Source organism: Gouania willdenowi, chromosome 9 (genome assembly GCF_900634775.1).
Source record: "Gouania willdenowi chromosome 9, fGouWil2.1, whole genome shotgun sequence".
Lineage (NCBI taxonomy): Eukaryota > Metazoa > Chordata > Actinopteri > Blenniiformes > Gobiesocidae > Gouania > Gouania willdenowi.
In genome coordinates this window covers 28,587,427-28,607,039 of record NC_041052.1, presented here as the reverse complement: position 1 = coordinate 28,607,039, position 19,613 = coordinate 28,587,427, and the positions used below count along the sequence as shown (strand labels likewise).

General features: G+C 38.8%; 1 protein-coding gene across 6 annotated transcripts in view; it reads left to right on the top strand.

Moving 5' to 3' along the window:
- Nucleotides 1-19,613, top strand: part of fbrsl1 (fibrosin-like 1) — a 408,768-nt gene that overhangs the window by 44,044 nt on the left and 345,111 nt on the right. For all 6 annotated transcript variants that reach the window (XM_028458506.1, XM_028458504.1, XM_028458509.1 and 3 more), the window contains exon 2: nt 19,227-19,448. In XM_028458506.1, coding sequence (XP_028314307.1) covers nt 19,227-19,448 — 222 coding nt within the window. The remainder of the gene's footprint in view (nt 1-19,226; nt 19,449-19,613) is intronic.

The window sequence follows — 19,613 nt, the reverse complement described above, 5'->3', positions numbered from 1 at the left end:
TGAACTAGATAATTATGTTCAGCTCGAGAAAATTGTCCTCCCTTTCAAGTTCTTTCTCACCCTCTCTGCCTCTGCATGACTAGTTTTGAGCATTATCAAGGCATCTTTTGTACCAGATAAAGCTTCTAGACAGCACTACTCAGCACAGTGAAAGATCCCTGCCTTCCAGAATACAGATCTGTGCCACGGGAGCATCTTATCACTCTGCCGACAATCACAAATACCCACTGAGATAAATGGGCGGCTCACATCTCTCTTTGGGGAGCCCTTTACTTGAGAAAAATGGCTTCAAACATGCATGAATGGCAGCTTGGCAGACAGACGTGCATTAGATTACAGAAAGAATGCTGATATGCTGACAGGCAGATGCAATTCAACCCATACAGCATTGGTATAGTATTGGTACACGTGCAATGATTGACAGATTTGCTGACAAGACTGACATTCTGTATGTGTATAACACAAGAATACTCACTCATGCCTTCCTCCCACTAAAGACTTCTGCATTCCTGTCCTATTTTTAGGAGTTCTATAGTGACAACAAGCTCCACATGAAGGTACCTTAAAGTCATTTGAAAATATTTTTAAATATAGTTTTTTATTTCCCGTTTGACTTAAGCACTTTTTTTTACGTGCCTGCAGTTACGCACGTATCTCTGACACGTATTCTCCCATCCAGACTCGCGACACACCCACCGTGCATAAATCGACCCAATGTGTGCAAGCCTGTGAATGAAGGCGGTTTTGGGCTGTCTGGAAATCATGGAACATGATGTTTTCCTCACACTTGTAAATGTCATTGAAATCCATGAAAATGATAAAAACACACTTTTAAAAGGCCTTATTTGTTGAAGAACAATGTAACTGGTTTATTTGATGACATTATTGCAGTGTGGATCGGTTGCATTTTTCTGTCTGACTTACTAATGACAGTTCAACAGTTATTTGTGTGGAAAGTGTGATTTTATTAATTTCTTACTTTCCTGTGTTCAAAATGATGAATGATGGATGAAATCTAATTAAATGTAATAGTGGCAGTGGCAGTTTGAAGAGGATATTTCCGGGAGTCTGCTTCTAGTGCAATATATTGTTTTACCTTCCCGGAGCTCTGCACCTATTACAGATTCAGTAGCGCGGGGGAGGCAAAGAACTTAGGGAGACGGGAGAATAAGGCCATATTTGAATGGGCACGCCCACATTTGAAGGTGCGCAATGACAGACTTAAGTGCTGGGGCAGAATAGCACGCAGCCAAAAACAGTGCCGCTGCTCGGCTTTTCTGATATGAAGTGAATATCTGAATCTGTGACTTTTTCCTTTATCTTTAAGAGGCAAGTCATAAAATATTCTGAAGTTCATCTTGAAAGTGTGGTAGGAATTAGGCCTGGGATGAACACGTTTTACTGGGAGATATATATTGCCTTACAAATTATTGCTGATAAACGTTATTGTCAACATTAAAAGACACTTTGAGACCAAATTATGATAATTTATCACACACATTTTTCACCATTGTAATTGTAATGTCAAAATTAATGAAATAGCCTAAATAAAGAAAGCCAACAAAAAAACAATAAGAAAGAAAATGGATTCTTAGCAAAATTGCATTTATACAAAAATCACAACCAAAAATAAGGGACCCTGTCTCTGTTTAAAAAAAAAACCAAAAAAACACTGAAATATCAATACACAACCAAAACAATAAATGAAATGACTTATCAAGTCTTGACAAACTAAATTGCACTTCAATACATTTTGAACATTCAGGTGCAGAGTTAAACAGTTGTACATTCCTTAACAGGTAAAATTGTAATCCCATTCACACAATGTGTTTGTTGCTTTGTTTACATGAAGTGTTTAAATGAGACAAAAACATTTTTTTAATGTTTTATCAACTTTGAAGGAATAATTCAGTGTGGTTTTATTGGGTTTGTATCAGGCTGTGAATGAAGGTGGTCTGGTGTAGTTAAATTACAAGGAAGAAAACTGGGCCATGATGTCATTATTTTAAGCTGTCTGGAAATCATGGAACACTTGTTAATGTAATTTCAATCCATGGAAATGATAAAGAATACTTTTAATTTGAAGATCGGTCTTATTTGTTCAAGAACAATGCAACACGTTCATTTGATAGGAATATTGCACTTTTTCTGTCCAAGCCACAAAAATTCAAATTTCTCTTTTTTTTCTCTTACTAATGACACATGAACATTTGTGTGGAAAGCCTGATTTTTTAAACTTTTTACATTTCGGCATTCAGAAATGATGAGCGCATCGGTTAACAACATCATGATCAATACGATACCTGGGAGCTCTAATGCTGCATTCACACCGGACGCATCACAAAATGTTTGCTCAACCAGACTACTGTACATACAAAGTCAATGGGATAAATGATTTGATCCGCGCGGCAAGAGCGTTGGCATGTGCGCTCCTGGTTTTCCGTGACATTCGTCACGTGCCTGAGTTGAAAATATTTTGTGTGACGCACTGGAACGAAAGCTAATGTCCTTGTTGACAATGATGTCAGGCCGTCAACAAGGACATCAATCATTTAACCCATTTCAGCATGGGGGAGAAATTAATCGTGGTGGTGTGTGATCACCCGGAGCTTTACAACACGGCCCGTTTTTTTTTTACCAGGACTGGACTAAGAAGGATATGGTGCAGCTCCTGAAGAAAACAGTGAAACTCACGGAGAACCATTTCGAGTATCCATCCTCTAATGTGCACTTGTTATTTTTGCTTAGTGTGATCAAACTGTTGCTTTACGTTGTGAACAGTATGAAAACAGTTCGACTTCTGTCCACAGTGGTCAGACTGTTGTCCGAGGTCCGTCAGAGTTTCATTTAACGAGCTGCTTCTGACTTACTCACCTCAGGGTGCGGAGCTCCTTCACCACAGCGACGATGCACCCACTGACCTCCCAAGAAAAGGAGTGGATGGAATGGATAAAATAATCAAATGTATTACATTTTATCCCGTCTTGAACTGGTAAATTTGTAAATGGTGAACATATTAGAAATGCTGATGCGTGCTGGTGCTACACTCCTTCTGTTTTGTGCCCTACTCACCATGCTGTATGTGTTCTATTCTGTTATATTGACCAATCATGTGCCGCTTTTACAATCAAATTGAAACAAATCTTGTTGTTCACTTCAAAGAGCCAGTTCTTAGAGCCATTTCGTTCACTACTGAAACATCACATGTTGGTACTATTGACTTTGCTGTGTGTCCGTTAAATCGAGTGAACACTGTGTGCAGGAATAACACTTTGAAGTTGTTTTGTTTCACTACACTTAATTGTCCCCGACACTTATTTCATTGGCTGCAACGTCTGAACCTGGTTCTGCCTCAGAGTTTTCCCCATTAAAAGGGAGTTCTTCCTCCCCACCGTCACTGATGCTTGTTCATGTGGAATTATTTTTTTTATTTCTTCTTATAATTTCATATTTTGTTGTGATCGCTATGAGATTACTTATTGTTGTAATTGGCGCTTTATAAATAAAGTTGAATTTATTTTATTTGTTAAATATCCAACCAGCCTTTGGCACTGAGAGATTAACTCAATTATCTTGCTTTTCCTTTGTATTCCTCTGCCATCAAGGTCCACTGCTCATCCAAAATGTAGCTGGTATTATAAAGCACTTAGGGACATGCATGGTGTAATTACGGCGCTGTATAAATCAAGTCAATTTACCATGCAGCTTCTGAAAACATCACACTGAAATAGTAGCATAAATAGCTTTTGGATATGTTGCCTCTACTAGTAAAAAGTCTTGAAATGACTGTCTAAAAATTTTTGCATTTCTCTCGAGGAAAAGTTAGAAATGTTCTTGTGTTTTACCTTGAGGTAAATGTCACTGTAATGTCAACTGCTTCCAATCTATAAAAAAAGAACAGAAAGGTTCACTAATTTGTATTAGGTGGTAATTGAGCTGGCACTTGCCATCTATGGGGTGGATTCACTAAGATCAGAAACAAAGGGTAGTAAACCACGTGCATCCCTAAATCCTTTGGTGGCGCTGTTTCCTCACCTGCTGTGGGGCATTCACTAATATTGCGGCGCAAATTGGTGCACGTGCAGACACCACGTCTGCTTTAAATGAACATTTTGTTCGTTCAACGTGGAGAGGTGAGTGCACAGAAGCACAAAATGACATTTAAAGTAGTAAATTGGAGGCAGGTGGGCTTCTCTGTCTGCTGCATAAACATTCAATAATGTAGAAAACAAAATAAACACATAAAAGTGCTGTTTAATGAATTTTAAAACCTAATGTTATTTTATTGTTGCTGCTCCATCAGTTCCTGTAACTTTGCTCTTATCAGTCCATGGAAAACATCATCCAGCAGGTCTGAGCTCCTGGGTTGCACTTATCACTCACACTCTCAGATGTGAACTTTGTTCCATTGTTGCATAAATTACGCAGCTGGTCAGCTGATTCTGGCCTGACACCTCTTGCCATCAACAAGGCACAAGAGTTTGATGGTCAAAACATGGAGAGGAAGACAGCTTGGGTGCGTCAGGAGCGACATGCATGGAGCTCCGTGTACATAGCATCCTCTCTGCAATGGAGGATGCTATGCACGGAGCCACCAGACTTCAGCTGTTTCAATTCTTCACACACACTTTAATATTGAGGATTGTTTTATTAAAATTATTTTCTTATACTAGAAAGGTTAAGTGGAGCCTATTTATCATAATTTCCGGTCTATAAGCTGCTACTTTTTTTTTCCCACACTTTGAACCCTGCGGCCTAAACAATGACGGCGCTAATTTGTGGATATTTCCTTTTTTCAAGCTTCATGTCGTCAAAAAATTGAGCTCCGTCACATTAAAGCAGGTGGACCGATGAACCTGTTTACATTAAATTCTTCACGCTCCCACTGAATCATTCAGATCAGTCATTTTGTCATAATGCACACTCCCTCATCATGGCAAAGACACAGAGAAATGTTGTCAGGGAGAGTGTGAGAGAGAGAGAGAGAGGGAGCGCTGCGGTAGCCTGTATGAAGTAATAAAGTCAAAGTCAGCCAGTTTGTAATAGAAGGAAACAAACGGCTTAAAGTTGTTAGATCACTGAGTTAGTCTTTGTAAGAAGCCATTGGTGCTCTGGACTCTGAGGCTAATGGAGAAGCTTACGTAAGGAGGACGGACAGACGGAGCGGAGGTACAGTTTGAATCAAGACTGTTCTGATCTCCCCCTCGTCTATAGTAAGAGCAGCGCTTTATAGTCGAAAAGAAGGAACCGATAAATAAAGACAAAACAGAAAAAGCAATGACAAAATGGAAAAAGTAAAAGCAAAATGGAAAAAGAATGACTACATTTGTATATTTTTTCATGATTGATTCTCTTTATATTTCTACATTTTTATTATTGTTTCTCTTTATATTTTCACGTACATTTCCTTTTAATCTTGGCACTCCTGTGATTCCATAGGAGAGAGGCTCCTGTAATGAATCGCTGCTCCAGCAGTAAACTTATTCCCCTGTCTGGCACCAAAGCTGCTGGCGTTATTTTCCTCCATTTGTTTCTGCTGAAGTGCCTGCAAATGTTAGATGTGATAATTCTTTACTGCCGGTATTTAACTTGTTTGTTTCAAAGTGTTGGACCAGTGAGAGTTGTCACAGAGGAAACTACTTCATACGTAGTGCCTGAATTGGCATCATGATTACCTGCATTACGCCTCAGCCCTGTACTACATCTCTAAAACCCCAATAACTGTAAACCCTGTGGACTGGGTCACCCCTCTGTAAGACTGACAGGAGGACAGAAACAAAACGCTGAGATTTAGGAGTAGTTTTCTCAGATAAACCACAGCAAGAGCTGTGGGCGGGTCATTCTGTTGAGGCTGACAAGTTCACACGATTCCTGCTTGCAGTCGCTATGTATTAGCAGGCTCGGGGAGTAACGGATTACAAGTAACAGTGTTACGTAATCAGTATACAAAAAACATGTAACTGTAATCTGTAACAGTATATTAAAAAAGATTACAGGTTTTTTTGTAAAAAAATTCATTTAATTTTGTTATTATTTGTTATTAATAGTCAGTTTTGATCTGTTCTGAAAGTTTCTGGTTATGCTTAAATGACAGCTGAGGCTTGTTTAATACTTTTTTTTCAGACAGTCAGATTTTGCTCTACAAATCCACACACTTGCACAGATTTGCATAGACGAGGTCAGACCTGACGTGAAATCTGATCGTAGCGTACGATGACGTCAGAATTAATTAATACTGGATCTTGCAAGGCATGTTCTCCCAAAAGGGCTCAGGATTGCACCCACTTTATTTAGCTGGATCAAACTCCCTCATTATTCAGGGCCGTTGTTCAGAGGCAGAAAGGGAACTCCGTAAGAGCTTACAGTATTATATTATGGAGCTGTTTTCCTTGTTGGGGAAGACAGCTCTGTGGTTTATCCTTTCTGAGGTGTATATTGTGCTTCTGCCTTTTGATTATGGGGTGTCAGTACGAAGGGTGTGGGCTCTGTGTGAGTCCTTCTGGCTTCGCACGGTTCGGGTGCGCAGCCCAGTGCCGGGTGGTCCGTGGACTGGTGCCAACCCAAGACATGGTGGTTGTACTTGACTCATGCAGGAAAGATCTGTCTTCTGTTGCCGTCTTTTCTGCCATCTCCTCCTATTAACATCTGATGCCGTTGTGTATAAAATGAAGTAGGGGTGGGCGATATGACGATATAAAACCGTCTTACGATCTCCAAAGCTGACGATCTGTATTTTTTGAGAGATCGTAGGATTGTGATATAAGCATATATTTGTGAAAGCCGAAGGCGCTGCTCTTTTCCTTCCTCTCCCTCTCCCCCTCCCCCTCCCCCTCCACTCTGGCAGTGGTGACATGTGACCTTCAACCAATCAGAGTGATCGGTGCACGTAATCCCCTCCCCTGTGTTTCATTCATCAACAAGCACGGAGCATGGCGGTCGCAGCGGAGAGCGGAGATTATGTCCCGAAAAGAAACTCCACGTCCATAATTTGGAACTGGTTTGGCTTCGCCCCACACGACAAAGAGCATAATAATATAATATGCAAAGTGTGCACGGAGACGGTAAAGGCAACAGACGGCAATACCACGAACTTGTTTAACCATTTGAAGCGAAAACATAATAAACAGTATAGTGAAAGTCGAGCTGTACAAGCAGCTAAATCACCCCCCGCAGCGGCCGCTTCAAAACCACAGCAAAAGATATCAGATGCCTTCGCTAAACTTACACCTTATGATAGAGGCAGTCAACGCTGGAACACTATTACAGATGCTGTGGCTCTTCATATAGTAAAGGATATGTGTCCGCTACAAACGGTGGAAGGAGTGGGCTTTAAGAAGATGGTAGAAGTTTTGGATAAGCGCTTCCAACACCGTCATCCCACGCATGTATACAGACTGTCGAAGTAAAGTTGCTCAAAAAATACTAAATGTGCAGTTCTATGCCACAACCAGTGATCTATGGTCCAGCAGAACATTTGAACCATATTTGAGCATAACAGTTCATTACATCGACAACTGGGTGCTGCGCAATGCGACTCTGCAAACTACGTATTTCCCAGAGGATCACACTGGTGAACTAATAGCTGCAGGATTAAGAGAGGCTCTGGAGTCGTGGGACATGGATGAAAAAAAAATGACGTGCATGACGACAGACAGCGGGGCTAATATGGTGAAAGACTTGCACTTTCTTTTAACCAAAAGTTCATTTGTGCACTAAAATTATTTTGCCTCATTGGATGAGCCCTTGTCATTGCAAGTTGCACTAATTTACACTTAAAAGTATTACTTGAAAACTTGACAGTAAAAAACTAGACTGTGAATTTTGTTAGTTTATATGTAATCTTATAGTTGATGTGAGTTTGTTTGTGTGTTCATAAGTTGTACAACATTGAAATAAATTGAAAAAAAAAATGTTTTTGCTTGTTTCAACAAAAATTAGCATGTTAATTAAAAGTGTGCTTTATTAAAAAAAAAAAAAAAAACCGTGATAAAATCGAAATCGTGAGTTTGACTTTGAAAAATCGTGATATTAATTTTTTTCCATATCGCCCACCCCTAAAATGAAGTTAAGTCAGTTAACACTAGGAATGCACCGAAATGAAAATACTTGGCCAAAACTGAAAATGAGAAATCAAGGCCACAACACCGAAATAAATTATTATTGTTTGAAATAATATTAATGCTTCAAAGAATAAATCAATTGAAAATATGTAATGATTTATTTCGCAATAACATTCCAACAATGCACACACTCTGTGTGACATGATTGTGGCGTGCATCATTTCTTGTGTGCGCTGGTTTAATCCCATCCAAGTTATGATCTTTATAACGCAGACCAAGTACAATTGGGACAAAGATCATAGGACCTCTGTGAAATGTGATGTGCAGCCATGCACCAGTTTACCATGTAGGGGTCCGTATTAACGGAGGGCTACACTTAACTTCAATATTGACAAGACACAGAAACATAAAACACAGGTACCCCGTCACACACGCTGCTCAGAAAACACTTTAGTACTCAGATGTATTGAAATACAGCCGCTCCGTGAGTTCACTGGTAAATTGGCCCGTTTCCAGACAAGCATGGGTGCTGACCGCAGTGTTTGCTTGCTTCTTTACAACGTCCTGTTTTGCTCGGCTTGTTTTTGTGAGAAAAGTGTTTCAGTTCTACATGGTATAATAGAAAGTTAACAAAAGCTTTTAAGATCATGTGAAGCTTTGAAAACACTGTTTTCAAAGCTTGATTTTTAGGTGCCTGATTTTTAGGAAAACACCTACAACAGTTCAGGGAGCAAAATGCAACTCTGGTAAATCATGCACTGTAAGTTTAATTTAGGTGAGGAAATTAGGGCTAATAAGTTACCCTACTTTTACACATATGAGCCCCAACTCATTACCCCTCATTACACAGTGAGTGCATAGTGTCTTGGTGTTAACCCTGTGATCAATCTGCCTTTAACCTTCATCATAAGCTCTATTTTATCCATGTTTGTCATCATTAACATATGCATCACTCAATGCTGAATGTTTAACCAGCTCTATGACTTTTTCTCCTAATACTCTTTGACATACTTTCCTTTATTTCTCTGGGAAAGTAAAGCAATAGAATAATATCTAATGGAACTTACATTTTGTATATATATCAGTTTGTCTATTGAGCACTGGTCTACTCCTAAGCACTGGATTTAGGTGCAATAGGTAGGGTGCAATCATATGACAACTACCATTATATCCAGGGTATACAGCTCCTTCTTTCCTGTTCTAGGCTGCTGCAGCCTGGTAATTGTGTTGCTTTGCTGCAGCCCTCGGTTGGTGAGTTGCAAGTGTAATTGCATTATGGTTTGACATCATATACATATATTGCACTTATCCATGGTTAAATCACAATAATCTCCACAAAAGCAGAAGATCTACAGGGCAGGACAGAGTGGATTTCCATCTGCTCCTCTCTATAGACACAATTAACTGTTTGTGTTTGTGGTTCTCTTTGTATTGACTACAACTCACCGTTTTGCGTGATTACACGTGGATTAGCGGGATCCCCTGTTTGGAGCAGTTACGGATCCAGTGGAAATCAGATGTAACATGGGATATTCCTCTGGAATTTTGCTAAGTACAAACCTACATCTGGTGCAGAGCAAGTTGTGTAAGCTACATCATCTTTTATAATCTTTTTTAGTGATTTAAATTGCTTAAGTCCATTTAAAAATAATACTGGAGCTTTTAGAAAAAAAACACACCATAACCATCTACCTACTAACGCTAAAACAAATTTCAAGACTAATGATTATTGAATATTACATAGAATTAGGAGCAATTTGTTTAATACTTTCATGAAAATAATTATTGTTAGGGTACATACAGTTTTAAATTAAAATTGTAAACGTAAACTGAGGCATCCCCAGTTTTAGGTCCAGATTTCAAGTCAAATATGAAAATATAGCATCTATAGAACAACTTTATCATCACAGAAGCAGTTAGATTGCTTTTTTTTAGTCACAGAGAATTAATACAGGTACAAAAGGGCAGTGTTTAAGCTGAAGGAAGCAGAATTGTAACTGGAGGGTTGCAAGTTTGAATCCACTGTAGGCCATCATTGTGGGACAATCCCTTAAGCCTAACTGCTTCCAGGACTCTCTTGAAAAAGTGATTCTTAATCTCAACAAGACATTCCTGGTTAAATAAATGTTAAAGGAAAAAATAATCCAGGGGCAGATTCACTAAGATCTGAAATAAAGGGTGGTAAACCAGGCGCATCCCTAATTCCTTTGGTGGCACTGTTTCCATGCTGTGGGGAATTCACTAACATTGCAGCACTAATAGGTGCATGTATAGACGTGGTTGAGACCGCCCTATATAAATGAACATTTTGCTCGTTTAATGTGGAGAAGTGAGTGCACAGAAGAACAAAATTACATTTGAAGAAGTTCAATTGGAGGCAGGTGGACTTCTCTGTCTGCTGCACAAACATTTAATAATGTAGAAAACAAAATAAACAAATAAAAATGTTTTTTTTAAAAAAAGCAAAAACAAAAAAACTTTAAAACCTAATCTAAAAACTTAATTTTTTCCCCACTGCATTAATTTATTTACATTTCCTCCTCCCATTTTTTTGCGCCCCTTATGCGATCCGCCTACTATACATATTGATCAGAGGGAAACGCCCTAAACGGATTATGGGTGCATTGTGACACGCTGAAGACGTGCAGTCCTGTTTTCCTTGGGTTTGTACCCCTTATTAGCACGTGGAGTGACGTTTGCACACATTTTAATACCCCTAAAGTTTTTGTGAATCCACCCCCCATTGTATGTACACTTACCTGTTAGTAAGTATCAAACCTGGAAAATCAGTGCCGTAACTGACAGCATGAGTCAGATCTGAGGATATTGATACTGTTCAGGGATTTCTTTAAAGCCAACTCCTCACAGCTGTCTGCAGAATGCAGTATGAAGTTCATCTGACGTCAGAATATCTTTGCCATTAAAGCACGTTGGTAGAATTTGTGTTTTGTTATGTCTTAGTTGTGTAGCAAACTGAGAAAAAGACAAATGGTAGCCCCTATGAATAATTTTTTTTTTTTTCCCAAATTCCATTTTATTTTTTTCTAAATTTCATGTTTTCCACATACTGGAGGTTTTTTTCAAAAAGAAAAAAAAAAAATAAATCATGTATTTATTTATTTATTTTACAAATATATTTCTATTGGTTTTCATCTTCTGTGAGGCAAAATGAATTAAAACTGCAAGCAGTGATGACAGGCTCTTGCACCTGCCACGCTCCTTGAGGCACAAGGCGACTGCTTTAGCAGTGACTATTTATATACCCTAAAGCAGGTTGTGCACGTTGATTGCGGAGGCATTTTGTGTCGATCATACTCGTGGACCGCAAGACTTCATTAATGAATGAGAATGGCACGGTAAATTTAGCTTCTGACCTCAGTTTGAGGAGATGGTAGTGCTCTAAATTGTTTATTTACAACCTCTAATAATAAGTAGAAAACCCTCTGCCAGCCCAAAGCCACTCACAGACGGTAACAGTCACACCGGCCCGAAGGGATACAGTAGCCTAATCAGACACCCTCTGTGTGTGGAAGCCATGGAAGTTATTCAAAAGAATAAAGTGAGCAACAAATACTGAAATGCTCTGTGTGGTACTGACTGGCATTAAATGTGATTTTTTATTGTGGTTTCATCCCCCCGCACACTCACCAGCTCCATAATTCGTCACCGTTATGGGTCTCTCAATTCCTCCGTTTCCTCATTACTGGATTGTTTGACTCCTAAGTGAACAGTAGCCTCTCCGAGAACTCACAAGATTTGGATTACAGTAATGCAGACAAGGCATTTGTGTGTTTTGATTCAGTGCAAGATTCTTTAACCTGAGTTACTTAATGAAGTGAGCAGCTGCATTTGGTGTTTATGTGGATTTGAACTGTGAGATGATCTTAGATAAACAAACTGCAAACCATCACACTTGCATAGAGTTTTGGTTCTGCCATGATGAAATGGAAATGCTACATTTTTATAAAATATATTTTCAAAATATTTAATTAATTGTATTTAATTTGTTTTTATTAATCTAACTCAGTTTTGAAGTGTTACCCGGGGTTTCCACTGGATACGTCTCCGCTGCGCTACAGCACCGATCCGGTATTTCACCGCTGTCCGCGTCCGGTAATTCACACCGGTTGCGTTTTGAGTGCGACGCGGTGCGCTCCAGTTGAACGAGTGTGACGTCACGAGACAGAGCAGTTCTCACAATATATAATCGTGCGAGAACGCAGTTAAACGTATGTGTTATAAACACAACAATAAACAGATAAACAGGTCAGTGTTCCTAACGAAGGAGAACAAGAAGGTTAGACTCTGGATTTGTCATAGACACATTTTTTATCAACAGCCAACAGAGAAGAGATAAACCTGCATCAGTAAAACATGAACTAAATCAAAGTTGCTGCAGTTTACAGTGCAGTTACAGTATGAGAGGAATCAATAGAGTGGATGTGAATTTGTTTTTACACATTATGACGTTTTGGTGATGTATTGACTTGAAATATAATCTGAAATGTTTTATTTTGAAAAGTAACCCGATATTTTATTGCGGAGTACGTGCTTAATTTCCAGTTTAGCTTAATTTGCTCTGTGCTGATTGATGCGTCGTGCTCCGGTATCCACCAGAAATAGAAGCCCTGCGTATATCTGGTGGAGGGCACCGGACTACCACATCTGGGAAGGAGCAGACACGCACCCCAGCGGACCCGGTGGAAATTAACACATAGACTAAAATGGAAACCTATCAGCTCCAGTGATGCGGTAACGCAGCGGAGCCGCATCCAGTGGAAATTGGGGGTTGCTGTTGCAATATTATTATTGTATTTTAATATTATACAAATATTTAATATTTATTTAATATTTGCAATAGTTTAAATATTAAAATCTGATTATTTACAGTTATAACCCCCCGATCGCAAAGAGCTATCTGTAGTAGAAGTAGCTCGCAAGCCTCTGTTTTGCAGCTGATTGTCCAGGTGTGTAGCGACTAGGGATGGGAATCGAAAACTGGTTCGTTCTGAGAAACGGTTCCCAGTAATCCAATTCCTAGGAATCATTTGTTTTCTTGTATTTCAATTCCGCTCATCGGTTCCTCTTACGTCGCAAATACGTAACGATAAACTCCTCCAGGTCTTGTATATTGTGTTTATGCTAGCACCAAGTGAAGCTCCTTCCACCATATAGTTGTTTGCTGTCCATCGCGGAGAATCCACCTCCTCCACCCACAGCAGCGCTGTCCTCCGTGCTGTGTTTGTAGCGTCTTCTGTTGCTGCGCTAGTCACTTCTGGGTTCTGTACACTCGCATTAAAGTTGCTTCTTGCACGGACTTTTTTTCCAAAAACAACAAACTTCCACAAGAACACACACCTCGTTGCCAGTTTATGTCCTCATAACAAGTAATCAGACACGGTAGATGGACTGGTACTGATTGTTGTCTTTAGTTTGGTCCTTTACACGTTCACACACACACACACACACACACACACACACACACACACACACACACACACACACACACACACACACACACACACACACACACACACACACACACACAGCTGGTGACGTTGACATCACATGTAACAACGGGGACAGCATCTCTGAAGGTCCATTTATAGAAATGTAAACAAAGGCTAAACTAAAGCTTTATCGTTTAAATACATAACAAGTGCAGCTGTACTTTTGGTAATATGTTCTTTTTTACAGAATAATTATTTGTTTTATGTCTGAATTAGTTTTGGATCAAGTTGTTCAGGTTCAAAAGGAGCACTGTAAATATTCTCAAATGTTTGTAGCCAAAATGTGTCATGTGTTGTAATAATAATAATAATTCACCAATTTTATAAAGCAGTTTTGTATATATTATTATCCAGTGAAAACAATCTATACCTGGTGAATTAAAAGAGAGCTGATATCCCCGCAGGAAATTAAAGAGACAAAGATAATAAAACAGAGTTAAAGCAAACAAATCCATTTGATTCCATACCGTTTGAATCTTAAAATTTGTACAAGGGTCTCTTGGGAATCCAGTAGTTTTCTATGCTGCCTTACTGGTTTAAAGATGTAATCTTGTGCAATCAACTTTTTCAAGTGCCCTCAGGAAACTGTCCCTAAAATGTATGCCTAGGTAAATGAAGTCTGTGTTTGTTTGCTTGGCAACTAACTGTAAATCTGTCCACTGTGTGCCATGCTTTACCCCATGACACCTAACCCTGAACAGAATTAGGCAGATACCCTGAACTTTTTAAAAGTTAATATTTGTCTTTACCATGAAGTAAAAAGCTGAATATTTAGGTTTTCCAGGTGTCATATTTCTTTGTTTATTACAGCAGCTGTAATAAACTCACCGTTCTTCCAAAGTATTGTATATACAAACTTTAACAAAGCTGGTGTCATTGAGAAACAGTTACCACCATTTCACACAAACCTGTAATCCCTTTGTGACACTGTTTAATGGAGGGGAGACGTACCATGTAGAGCCTTTTGTTCTAGTAAATAATTCCTAGAGATGGAGTGCAGTGGAGTAAATGTAATAACTGGCATCAGATTCCACCATTTGTATTTCCTCTTTTTTTGCAAACAGTCTTTTTTTTCCCCGCAATTTTGTGGTTTCATGTTACTGTTCAGAATGCTAAACCTTCAAGATTCACGTGTTCTTCCACACTTGAATCTAAAGGCTTTGAAATGGTGATGTTTATTGCCCAAGAGACATGTGTTTTTTGTATTTATACTTTCACTCATACACACAATCACACGCAAACACTCCTCTCACCGTGTATCCTGAAATGGCAACAAAGCTCTACCACACTGTTGCCAGGGCAACATGGTAGGGTCAAATCAGTATAGCCATCAGTACTATTCCAGGCCCTCAGTAGTAGTCAATGCACTGCCTTTGTCTATGTCCATCATCCTCACATTCCCCTGCTAACTCCCCTTTGTCAACCCTGCCTCATCCTGACTAAGATTTTGTTTCCTCTGCTCTGCTGCCACTGTCTCATTTTTGCTTTTGACTGAACAGGTAAAATTGTAGCAAGATTTACCACTTTGACAAGTGAGCATGTGGCAGGGATTTTTTTATACTAATAAAAACATTAACAGAAACCACAGAAATATTGGATAAACGTGATTTTTTTGTTGCTTGGAGGAGCAGTGAGGGTAAACAGATTAGAGCATGACATACAACTGGTACATTACAAATGTACACAGTTTAGAAATAGATTACCAATATGTCATCCTCATTAGCAGCTGCTAAAGCTATGATTTGTATATATTGACATGATGTCACACTACAGTTCTACAAGGATAAATGATTCATCAACATGTGGTTAGTGTATTTTATCATCTGTAGAAGTATACATAAGGTACAAACTTGCTGCAAAAAGGAATCATAACTATGCTGCTGTTGGCAAACTCAGCATTGTTACACTCCCTCTGGTGTAAGGTAAACAGCGCTTACAAAGATTTACGCTTAGTTTATTTCTGATTGTTGAGAACTGACAAAAGCTAACAAAATGAGCAACACCTCTAAAACGGGGTGTACAATGCATGTTCTTTGATAGTCTGATCAGTTACAGCACAAACAGCCAAAGATGAAAACTAGATGAAGAAGCAGAGCTTCATGTGTACTGAGCTTATAACAAGAAATTGGTTGATTCTGCTTCTAAGGTGTACGAGAATATATTTTGGTTGCAGGTTCACTCACTAACCTTAAGGCTTCTGCTGACAAAATCTGCCACTGTGTAACTGCCACATTTCTGTGACATTTCATTTCATGTATGATTTAGCAGACTTTTAAAAATTGAGCATGAAAGTCAGAGTAAATTGTGGCACAAATGTGGGTCAGCAGATTCAAATGGTTCAAACTTATATTTCACTTCACGGCACACGTTCAATTCAAGGCAATTCAAGTTTTTTTTTTTTTTTGTATAGCACTAGTTACAATAAGTCATCTTAAGGCACTCATCAAAAAGTATAACGTTTGTTTAATATTAGGTTACATCACTTTAAAAAAAAAAAAGGCATGCTCCTCTACTGTAATTAAGGACCTTTCTATTATTTTAATATAATTTTATGTTCTGTCATTCAATCATTGTTATCTGTATGCTCTCAATACCTCCCAAAATAACATCAGTGAGGACCACTTTAGTCAAAAAGAAATAATGTATTAAATGTAATCTTATATTGGTATAGGTCTGTTCAGAGACCTCCTTGCCCTTCCACCTGCTTACGTGGAAAGCCAGAGTTAAGGAGAGCGTTCCTCCCTGCCCTTCCATAGAAAGGCTAAAGCAAGGAGAGCAGTTAGCAGAAACCCCCTGGAACAAAGCAAAGCAGATGTTAATGACAACAAATTGCCCATTTAGTTGGATACAGAGTGACGTGGAGGACATGGGCTGGAGGTGGGTTGCGAGGTGCTTGCAGAGGAGACATGAAGGCAGCTGTCACAGTTTAAATAGTGTATCTTGTATGACCAATAAAGAGCCAAGATGGAAGTCATCTGGGCTATTGGTTGATTGACGCCGATGGTGTGTTGAAGATCAGATGCTGTCATCTGATTCGGGGCCTACGTGAACGTCCTGCTCAATATTTTCACTATGATCCCAAAACATCCCACTCTCAACTGGTTAAAACAATGGACTCTAAAATAACATAAAATAAGTATTACTGGAAAAACAATATACCATATGAATTAAATGAACAACTCTTCAAAAAACAAAATTATTAGTGCAATCAACAGATAAAAAAAGAGCTATTAATTAATTATGCTCTGTAATTAATTAATAAATCTAATTAATCTATTTCTTAATCTCACCTAAAATGTGCTGAGAAAAGCTTGAGGTATTTTCTTCAGGTCCATATGTAGTGCTATACAGTTAACACATCATAAACAGTAAGAAAACTTTCCTGAACAATACAATTATTAAACACCAAACTTGTTGCTTTTTCTCCCTTTCAGATAATAATGTTTATCCAGTGAGTTTGTTAATTTTTCAGTCTCTCATTTTGGCTCAGAACCCTGTCATTGTTGTCCAGTGTGGAATGGAGACATGATGTGCACATAGCTTGTAGCAGCTAGCATTGTCAGAGTGTCCGTATTAGCTGCTGAGATATTATAATTTGGTGAAAAATGAAATTGCGCTGTGCTTTTCGTGTGCTTTTTTTTTATTTTAGAAAATAATTTAATTTTAAGGGAGGAAATAAATTAATTTCGTACAATAACACTAATAGAGTGAGCCGCATGCACTGATTTTTAATGTGTTGATGTATTCAAATGTATTTGTGTTTGTAATGAACCTGTTTACACTTTAAGTTGGGAATTGTTTTATTTATTTATAGTTTTTTTTTTTTTTTTTTGATAAATACCAAAAATTATCGGGATATTTTGTTAGTCCATATGGCCCATCCCTAGTGGTTAGCACATCTGCCTTAAAGCAGAAAAATCCTGTCTATGAGTATCCTGTGCTTGCATGGGCTTTCTCCACCATCAGTGAACATGTACTGTATTCGCATGAACACACTGTGAAACACACTAAAGATTACAGTGCACATTATACTTCATCTGCATGAATAGTAACACAGTGAAACATGAAATCCTGAAAGTGAGTGCATCATGGCTGACATATTGAAGTTAAATGTACGAGAGTAATAAAGCCTTTAACGACGCTGAATGTGGTGGCAGCTGCTGCAGTAATGTGATGGCATGGTGTCTTGCTACATGAATTCACAGTGTGTGCTGTTTCCCGAATAATATACTGTATCTTTCCAGTTCATTTTCTATGTCCCTCCTCATGTACAGAACCCAAGATACCTCCAAAAATCTGCCCTCAAATTTGAGAGAGTTTGAAATGTTGTGTTGTTTGCTTTTTATGGGACATCCTCCTTGTTACCACTACAGTAATGCCGAGAAGTGAAATAGCAAAACACAGATACTCAGCAGAGTGGAGGCCATTGTGTGTCCCTAAATCCTTTGGTGGCACTGTTTCTTCACCTCAAAATCAGTAAAGTTAAAGGCAGAGTTGGAACTGTCTCTCCCCTGCAGTCACAGATTTTTTCAGGTCTCAGATTTTGTTTAACTTCTTTTGGTAAACAAAAGAGGTCAAACATCTTTAACTTTTACTGATTTTTTTGAGCAACCAAAAGATGCACAAGTGGTCATTTTGACAGAAAAAGCTGCTAAATGACCCAAAAGCAGGCTAAATGCTTCACTCCAGTAGAACACAATGGACTAAAAGAGACTCCTTGCATCATCAATCACGTGATTTAAAGATGGCTGCGCACAGTTCCCTAAACTACGGAAGCCCTAAAGGCCATGCTTTCATAAATTTTTTTTCCTCCGTTTTCCCTTGATCACAACTTAATTTTCTCGAAATCTCGAGAAAATTAAGTCTTGATCACGGGATAATTATCTCGAGATCTTGAAATAATGAAACAATGGTGTAGTGTGATAAATCATTGCTGGAAACATAATTCAGTGTAACAATTTCAGAGGAGCAGGAGCATATAGATCACTGCATCAGGACTTCAGTAAAGTTAGAAAGAACCAAATAATGTCTCATTCTAACCGTTAGGAGATAGCCATGAGCTATAAGCAGCAACAAGCTGATCTTCAATACATTTATTGATCATTTCAGCAGGGAATATCCCATTGTTTCCTGAGCAGCTGACGCTGAGACGTTGCGCAGGGACCGTCCACAAAGACATCAAGGGAAAACAAAGTCTTGTTATCTCAAGATTTTGAGAAAATTAAGTCGTGATCACGGGAAAACGGAGGAAAAAAAAATTATGAAAGTATTGCCTTTAGGGCTTCCGTACTAAATGGTAAAGTAGTCCCATTTTTAAAAGTTAATAAAACAAATATGGTGCAAAATCATTCGTTTTGTTAGGCATAGATCTTCTAATAAGGACATTCCAAAAGTTTTAGGCCACATTTGTAAAAACAGTGGAGGATTGCTTTAAGGAGATCCTTCAACTACTGAAGGCAGTAAATCCTCTGTCTGACGTGTGTTTGTAGAGGAAAGGCTGGGTCCACCAAGTTATGTGAAATCAATAAAGAAAGACATAGAACTTTTTACTTTTTAGCATATGTATGTGGGCATTTGTGCTTTTAAAAAGCAGCAATCATTATAATAATGATATAATAATAATTAACAGTAAAAACTATTTCTTTTTCGCTTGTAGAGGGTGATGGGAGTCATGACAGCACAGGACAAGAAAGAGCGATGGAAGGAAAAAGTGGCCAAGCAGCATAAAAATGAAGATGTTAAGATGAAGGAGGAAGATGAAAATGTCCAGCCAATGGTGGATGCTCTGGAAAATGGCTTCCTCTATCATGCCCAGCGGGCTCAAGAAAGAATGAATGAGCGGTTGCTAAAGAAGACCTACTCCAAGAAGAACAAAATGGTGAGTTTCTATCTCTCTTTAAAGATTCCAAACCACAACCCCTTTAGACTGTGTGTGTGTGTGTGTGTGTGTGTGTGTGTGTGTGTGTGTGTGTGTGTGTGTGTGTGTGTGTGTGTGTGTGTGTGTGTGTGTGTGTGTGTGTGTGTGTGTGTGTGTGCGTGCGTG